Below are 8,585 nucleotides of genomic sequence, written 5' to 3'. Positions count from 1 at the left end.
CTAGCCTAATATCGTGGTTAGTAAGTGAATAAGATAACCGAACAAAACATAACCTGCAAATAATATTAATCATAAATCTAAATCATTAAAATAAGCAGTTGATAATGGATATGGATTCATCCGAAGAAGATATGTTGACTGTAAGTATGTTGGGTACAGCCTGATTGACAACAACAACCTAATTAAACTGAAATTGAACAGATCTCAAAAGTGAAAATTTAAAATGGAGTAGATGAATGTTTTAAAGTTAGTTCAAATCACTGTCACTTCTAGTTTGGTCAATTTGACCAAACTGAACTAACCAGGTCGTAAAACAAATACAGCTATTGTCACCCACTGTCAGTATTGTCTGTCACTGTCACTGTCCGTTGTCCGTGCTTGTTATCGTTTGACTTCATTTGGTGTTTATTTTACCACAATAATATTAAATCGTACTTTTTTTCAAATCAATCAGTTATTTTCACGGCTAAACTTTTCGGCACTTCGTCTACTTACTGGTAAGTTGTAACAAAAACAAAATTTTGAGGTTAATAATATTTTTATTTCAGAACTCATTATGCCGTTTACTCTAGAACAAGATGCCTTTATTTTAATGGCATTTTTTCGAAGCGGAACTCGAAATGAAGACGGGTCATGGACATATTCTTTACAGTCCTGCATTGAACAATTTAGGAAAAAATTTCCAGATGCAAACGTCGACTATGACACTTTCTTAAGGCGAAAATGTGTTATTCTCAAAAGATTTAAAACCAAACAGTGCGTTTGCGGAGGTAAATCTACGGACAGAAAAATTGTACCTAAAAAAAATGATGATAAAATCACAAAGTTGGAGCATAACGATACGTTTATTAAAAAGGAAATCGATGAAACAGAATTAGGTGAACAGAGAATGGAGGTGGAGGATTCGAATATAATTAAAACGGAGGCAGAAATGGAAGATATGCTGGTTGAAACTGAGAAAGTTTACATAAAAACTGAAGGAAATGTTTGTGAAAGGTGAGAAAAAATTCAATATTACTATTAAGTAGGTAATATTATTATTAATTTATTCATTTCATGCTTGGCCCCCATTATGGTGTTTTTTTTTAGGTTACCTCTGTGTTTTGGTGAAATATATCTGAAATATCATTATTGGTAATTTTTAATGTAACAAAAAATTTTTATATATAAATTTTCCTAAATCGCCAGTTCTTTCTGAACTAGTGACAAAATCATCTGTCATAAATGTCTCCTTTGTAATGTCTAACTTCATCCTTCAGAAGCTTTCAATTATTTTCATTCTGCTACCTATTTGTAGTAGTATTTCAGTATTTCATTCGTATTTTATATTATTATTACAGTTATTACAATAACACCAACACCTTTTTGAAACACGTATTTCCAAATTGATTTCAAAACACTGAGTAAATGTTATACAGTATTTTTTATTTATAACTTAACGATCATTCCATTATGAACACTTTTAATTTTCTAGTGAATCGTCTTCATATAGTAAAACTATTGATGACAAAGACAAGAGCACACACGAAGATAAGGGAGGCATAAAGAGTGAATCTATGATTAAATGTGAAATAGATGAAGTTCAAACCAGCACCCTCGACGAGTTACCAACATAAATAGTGAATTTGAAAATGAGTTTAACGAAGGAATAAAATGTGTAGCCCTAGGACTACACACACTAGGTGTAGATTGTAAGAAAAATTTGTAACATTCATTTAAACAAGGCAGCTTCTAAGTTACGAATGCACAAATACAATATATGTGATTATGGAACCAAATTTAAGGGTCATTTAAATGTCGCTAGTATGTACACGTACTTCAGACATTGAAGTGTATAAATGTAAAAATTGTGTTTTTGAAACTAGTTAAAACGTCACGTGCTGAAGCACCAAGATCCCTCAAGAGTGAAAATGTACAAATGTGATAAGTGAATTTTCCAGACAACAAAAACTCTGTAGTAATGTAATCGTGCAAGTAATTGTAAATAATTTCTTAGTGTTAAACCAATATATGTAATTAATTTGTATGTTATAAGGACAAATTTTAATATTATTTTATAATCTTCCTAACTGTTATACATGGTGTCTAAGAAAACTTTGTAAATTATAACTCGCTAGGAATTGACGATTGTCAATTCTTTTGTTAATGGAATGATTAATTTTTTCACTATATCTGATAAAGAATTTTTCCCTGAATTCAATAATACATATACACATCAATTTGATATTTTGTGTTGTCAAAAGTTATATTTTGTTTTTTTTAATCATCAAAAATTGCACAGTTAAAGCTTGCAGAATGTTTTTAGGACACTAGAACTATCTTCAACTTAAATAAAAAATATAAACCCTTCACATACAAATTACGGGGTCTTGATTTTCAAAATAGTTGTACTTTTTTGTAAAATTAATTAATATTTCATTCAAATTTGGCCAAGTATTTTGGAGAGAGAGAGAGCAATAGAGAGGCATTAATTTTCAAATTTTAAAATCTTGTAATTTTAATAAATTCTTTTAAAGCTTTGGTATGTTTGTGCATTATTTTAATCAAATACATTTTCTTAACAGATCCTTAAAAAAAAGCACCTTTGACTCGCATATTAAAATGCTTTAATAGATTCGATGAGTTGGGCCATTTTATTTATCATTTGAATGAGGTGGATCATCTGAAATTAAGGATCATTCAGAAATTAGGATTGTTTAAATAGACCAATAATATTACATGAATGGAATCCATCGTAACAAAATGAAAAAAACAGCCTATCTCATCGGTCAAATGTCGATAAACATTTTTTATGAATTGCCCTAAAATAGAAAATCAATCGAAAGACATGGGAACATCCAGATTTCCAATGAGAACCATCTTCTGAGAAGTTACAACAAATGAAAATGCACGGTACGGTATGATTTTTCTGAGTATCGGTTTTTTTCATTCCGATACTCGATATTTTGTACCAGTATTACAGCTTACGATACAATACGATCCAGTACATTTTCTGACAATACCTATAGGCAGTGAAGTGAACCTTAATGCTTGAACTGATTAACGATAACTTTCCAAAAAGGTATCATACAGTCTAGCGGCAAGTATGTGTGGACTAGCAGTTGCAATTCAGTCAGTTGCGCTGTTACAGTCTTTGAATAAATGACAGTAATATCTTTATTTATTGTAAAAAAAAAATAGTAAAACTCGGTACATCCTTGATTGCAGTCAGGTCAAAAATCTGTTGCGATTTAATTTGTTCTTTTTATGCTGTGTTTTTTGTTCCAATACAATATGGTTCGTTTAAAAAGTAAATAATGTTTGAAAGGTATATATTATATATTTATTAAAAAATATGCAAGAAAAATGTTCTTTTTTTAATCTGAGGAAATGCCGGAACGTGAATGTACCGCTTTTTTGTGTACCGGTACTTTTTCATCCGGTATTGCACAGAACCGGTACTTTTTAAGCGAAATAATACGATACATCAGTATCAGTATTTTTGAAGAATCGCGCATCTCTATAACAAAGTGGTAAATTGTCTGAGTACACACGTTTCAAGCCATACATTTGGATGAAGAAGAAGAATCAAGGTTAGGAATACTGTCACTTTATAATTTAAGATATAAGAATCAAAAAGATAAAAGTATATATAAATGGGAGATTCTAAAGCGATATTTTGCAGGCTTTGCAATAATCCTGTGAGTAAAGGAAATTTTACAGTGATAGACGAAGCTACAAGAGAAATTTTAAGGACTGTTTCACTAAATCTAGTAAGTTCATTTAAAACTGTATTTCAATATTCTAAGCCGTTCCACCTTTAAAGTGAGTTCCTGAGATCAAAGTATCGCATGTGTATTAAGTATTGCTAGTCAAATCATTTTACTTTTTCATTACAAACATGTTTCAGGACTTGGACGACAACAATGAACATGTCATGTGTTCTACCTGTTCTGTTAAACTGTACTCTGTGTTTGACTTTAAATCTACTTGTCTCTACGTTGAGGACAAGATTGCCAATTATGTTAATCCTAAGGTGTCCTTCGTTGACTTAAGAGAAGTTTATTCCAAGGAGCATGAGAACAAATCAGGTAAAGTGGAAGATAATGAGAAAATATGTCGATTATGTTTGCAGTTAGTTAGAGGATTTGTGCCATTTTATAAAGTGAAGTTAGAAATTATTCATAGATACATCCCAGAGGTGGTAAATATCTATTTGCACATTTTAGAGCTTGCACTATTATACCTGTATTGTAGGATTTTGGTCTCACCGAAGATCCTCTCATTTGTAACCAATGTCTTGAGTTACTCGTCACTCATGATTCTTTTATAAAGGCCTGTTTGAATGTTGAAATAAAAGTTCAAAATGCAGGTGAATTTGAGCATAACATGTCTATTAAAAACGAAATCATTGAAACAGGATTAGGAGATGAAGATAGGATGGAAGGGTCAATCAAAATTAAGCAAGAGCTAAACATGGAAGAAACACCGATGGAAACTGAAGAAGTTAACATAAAAAGTGAAGGAAATATTTTTGAAAGGTAAGAAAGTTAAGAAAAACTTGGATATGTCAAAATAGGTTGTAAAAAAATAGTAACCCCTATTGAGATGTTATTTAGCTTTTCAGTTTATGAAATAGTAAAGTATGTCCAAATTATTTTTTATTATTATTGATTTCATTTTTGCTTTTGAAGCCATTGATGACACGTGAAAAATCGCCTTGCAACTTCTCTCGGCTTCAATTTGTGTTGCACCCAATATCCTTGCTTTTGAATCATACCGAGTGCATTTAAACATTTGGAAACTGTTGTGCATTCAGCAGACAACGATTCAATAAGTTTTTGTGTTTGACATGAATCTTGGTCGGGTAATGCTTCCAATTCCTTATCTTCCAACATTTTCGGTTGACCGGGGTGTTCTGTGTCAACTATATCGAAATAAACACCTCTAAAACGTCGAAAGCAATACTTACACGTTTTTATCGATGGAGTATGTTCACCATAAGTTTTCAACAGTATTCGATGACTTTCAACAGCACTTTTCTTTGAATTAAACGGGTAAAGTAAAATTTCCCGCAAATGGTATTTTGTCGGTTCCTAATTCGACGTCTTCGAAGCTGAGAAAAAATGTCGTTTACACTTCGGCAAAATGACACATAATAAAAAGTAAAGCCTAATGACAGAGTTTTGACATGAAGATAGTTACAAAAATGTCCGAGGTGATATCGAATAAGTCGCACTATCTATTGTAAATCCTCCAAAATTAATTCACAGTTCTAGTAATTGTTAGATCATTCGTCAATTGTCTCACCTGTGGCATACTGGTGAGGAATAACAAGTCTGAAACTGACGTGAGTCTAGCTTTGTTCTGTAGATTTTTTAACATATTGATACAATTGCTTACTTGTATGAAAACAAAGAAAGATTAGACAATGTAAGGCAAGAAATTTTTACCACATTTACTTACAGCCTAGAAGATAATTGTTATAGTGTTGAACAAGTAATGAATCAATCTGTTTTGTCAAATTATTTTAAAAATAAAGAATTTTATGCTGTGAAATTCAACAATTTGTAGTCCCTATATTAAAAAATGGTTCTAGAAATCATCACTTTTTACTTTTTATCGAAATTGAATAAATAAAGTTCATACCTACTATAATTGTTAAGTTGAATTCAGAAAGTTATGACGACTAAAAAAAAAATTGTTCTACTAAAAAAAATCTTGTGATATAACTTGCAAATAATTGACTGTGGAAGGGGAAGGGTGCATAAAATGTTGCCTTTTAAAATGCAAAATTAATGTGTCAGAGGAAATATGAAACTTTTTGGAATCAATTAAATTTATTTTATACTCTTCTTCCGCACTGTATGTTTCATTTATTCCATTATGAACAATTTTAATTTTTTCAGCGGTTCTTCTTCGCACAATTTACATAATGAAATGGTCGACAGCAAGAATAGGCACATTTATAAAGATGTAGGCGAAATAAAGAAGGAATCTATGCTTAAATGTGAAATAGAAGAAGTTCATACAAGCGCTCTAGGAGAGGTACCATCGTGTAATAGTGAATATGAAAACGATTTTAACAGCAATCTAAAATGTGAAGCTCCAGGACTTATAGATTTTGGAGTACAAATGCACAAATGCAATATGTGTGATTATGAAACTAAATCTAAGGATCGTCTAAATGTACATCAGTTATCACACAAAGACCCTTTGGAAATCCAAATGTACAAGTGTGATGCGTGTAGTTATGAGTCTAAATACAAGCATTCTCTAAAATACCACCAGTTAACACATAAAGATCCCTCAGAAATCCACATGTACAAATGTGATGTTTGTACCTTTCAAACTAAATATAAGCACCGTCTGAAATATCATCATTTAACGCACAAAGACCCTTCAGAAATCCAAATGTACAAATGTGATGCTTGTAGTTTTGAAACTAAGTACAAGAGACAACTAAAACTGCATCAGTTAATACATAGAGACTCTTCGCAAATACAAATGTTCAAATGTGACGTTTGTACTTATGAAACTAGATATAAAAATCATCTAAAAAATCATCAGTTGACCCATAAAGATCCGTCGGAAATCCAGATGTACAAATGTGATGTATGCCATTATGAGAGTAAATATAAGCATTCTTTAAAATACCATCAGTTGCTGCACAAAGACCCTTCTGAAATTCACATGTACAAGTGTGATACCTGTACTTTTGAAACCAAACATAAGCACCATCTAAAATGTCATGAGTTAACGCACAAAGACTCTTCAGTAACCCATATGTACAAATGCGACATTTGTACTTATGAAACTAAATATAAGAGTCATCTAAAAGATCATCAGTTGACTCATAAAGATCCTTCGGAAGTCCCCATGTACAAGTGTGATACATGTGCATATGAAACCAAATACAAGAAGGGTCTCAGAAAGCACCGATTAATGCATGAGAACCCTTCCACAGCAGGGATATCGGAATGTGATACACCCAATACTATTGTTGATAAACAATATCTTACATGTAATCCATCAGTACATAAAGGTTCTCCAAATGTCCAGGTATACAAATGTAATGATTGTGTTTTCGAAACCAGGCATAAAGACAGTTTAAGAGTTCACGCCCTGAAACATCAAGATCCCTCGAAGGTGCCAATGTACAAGTGTGATAAATGCGTTTTCCAAACAAGGCATAAACACAGTTTAGTTAGGCATCAGTTAACACATAATACTGTAGTAATGTAAGTCTACAAGCAATTATAGACGATTTATTAGCGATCAACGGTAAGTTGTAACAGCAACTTCCGAATATCAAATGATCAGGTCTAATTTTAATACTTCATAAGCCTATATATAGCATTGTTTAGTTTTCGAAGTATAAGCCATCAGTCATCCTTTTTTTTTCAGTTTCAAATAATTTTTTACTGTTATTTTTTTCGTCATGTTTAGGACATATTCAAGTATTTAAACCTTGTAATTTGCATTTGAATTTAAGAAAAAATTGTGTGATAAGCATGCAATTTCCCCGCAACTAAATTACGATGTCTGATACAGGCTTTAAGATATTACAACATTCTTAAATAGCACTGAGAATTCGTTTAAAACTTTCAGACATATTGATTGGTTCTCAGTGGCCACCAGATAGCAGTCATAACTTATAGTTAGCCATTATTCTTAGTACTGTTAATAATATATTTATTATAATTCTATTTTGGAAGGATCAATATTTTTGTTTAATCTTGTATATAGGATTCCTTAAATGTAGAAATTTTATTTGAAGTAAGAAAAAAATGTTTTTCTGCTAAGGGTTGTTAATATATAAATAAAAATTTTTTTCCTGATTAACTGTTTTAATTTTTAGTCTTGTAATACGGGCCACTGATTCCTCTAGTAGTTTCTAAAATTATACAAATCCAATCCTCAGTTTTCCTCCGAGTAGATCAAATGTGCCGGCTAGGGTGTCCCTTATTTTCCGACCTCGAAAATTTTAAATGCTCACCCTCCAATTTTGTTCGAATGACTCTAAAACATGCCTATATAAAATTTTGTTGAGATCGAAGCATTCTAACCCGTGCCGACTTGAGCGCGAAGTCGCATGAAGTCCGCACTTGTCACCCAGCGCTGAGTAAGGCCTGAGCCTATCAGTATGTGCATTACAGTCAGTTCTTTATTTGTTATCCATCGTGTCACACGTGTTTTCGGGTCGTAAAACTAACATAATGTCACATCAATTACGCAGTGCCAGGGAGCGCGTGTTTTTAATAGGAGATATAAAACACCAAATAACTGGACACAAATTACCATCAAATAGACAAGTGCTTGAAGTTTTATTTTATAATATGCGGGAGGTAAAATTAACTCTCAATGTAAGTGCTAATCTTGTGGTTCGCGAGTGCATGATATTTTGGGAAAAAGCAAGAATTCCAACAAGAGCTAATCAGCATTGTTCACAAAAACTTATTAACTTGTATTCGGAGTGGAGAAAATTGCAAAAAAACGCAAACAAGTGTGAAGATATTTTTAAGCATCGTGAACAGGAGTTTAGAAATAATTTGGACAATCTATTTGATATTGCACATGCGAATGCTCTAAAAATGATGAAGTTG

The 8,585-nt window shown here is 32.0% G+C and overlaps 2 protein-coding genes across 2 annotated transcripts; both read left to right on the top strand.

Annotated features, from left to right (window-relative positions):
* Positions 1 to 372: 372 nt before the first annotated feature.
* Positions 373 to 2,446, top strand: LOC108915906. The gene is made up of 3 exons (XM_018722058.1): positions 373 to 497; positions 549 to 996; positions 1,475 to 2,446. Exons 2-3 carry the CDS (start codon positions 557 to 559, stop codon positions 1,614 to 1,616), a joined length of 582 nt encoding a protein of 193 aa, XP_018577574.1. The 5' UTR covers positions 373 to 497; positions 549 to 556; the 3' UTR covers positions 1,617 to 2,446.
* A 1,174-nt stretch (positions 2,447 to 3,620) lies between these two features.
* On the top strand, positions 3,621 to 7,720 carry LOC108915908 (zinc finger protein 431-like). The gene is made up of 4 exons (XM_018722060.1): positions 3,621 to 3,752; positions 3,890 to 4,183; positions 4,237 to 4,520; positions 5,889 to 7,720. The coding sequence occupies exons 1-4, from the start codon at positions 3,636 to 3,638 to the stop codon at positions 7,222 to 7,224; spliced, it is 2,031 nt and encodes a 676-aa protein (XP_018577576.1). The 5' UTR covers positions 3,621 to 3,635; the 3' UTR covers positions 7,225 to 7,720.
* The last annotated feature ends 865 nt before the right edge of the window (positions 7,721 to 8,585 follow it).

Source organism: Anoplophora glabripennis, unplaced genomic scaffold (genome assembly GCF_000390285.2).
Source record: "Anoplophora glabripennis isolate ALB-LARVAE unplaced genomic scaffold, Agla_2.0 scaffold1288, whole genome shotgun sequence".
In the NCBI taxonomy this organism is placed as follows: domain Eukaryota; kingdom Metazoa; phylum Arthropoda; class Insecta; order Coleoptera; family Cerambycidae; genus Anoplophora; species Anoplophora glabripennis.
This window is presented reverse-complemented; position numbering and strand designations above follow the sequence as displayed.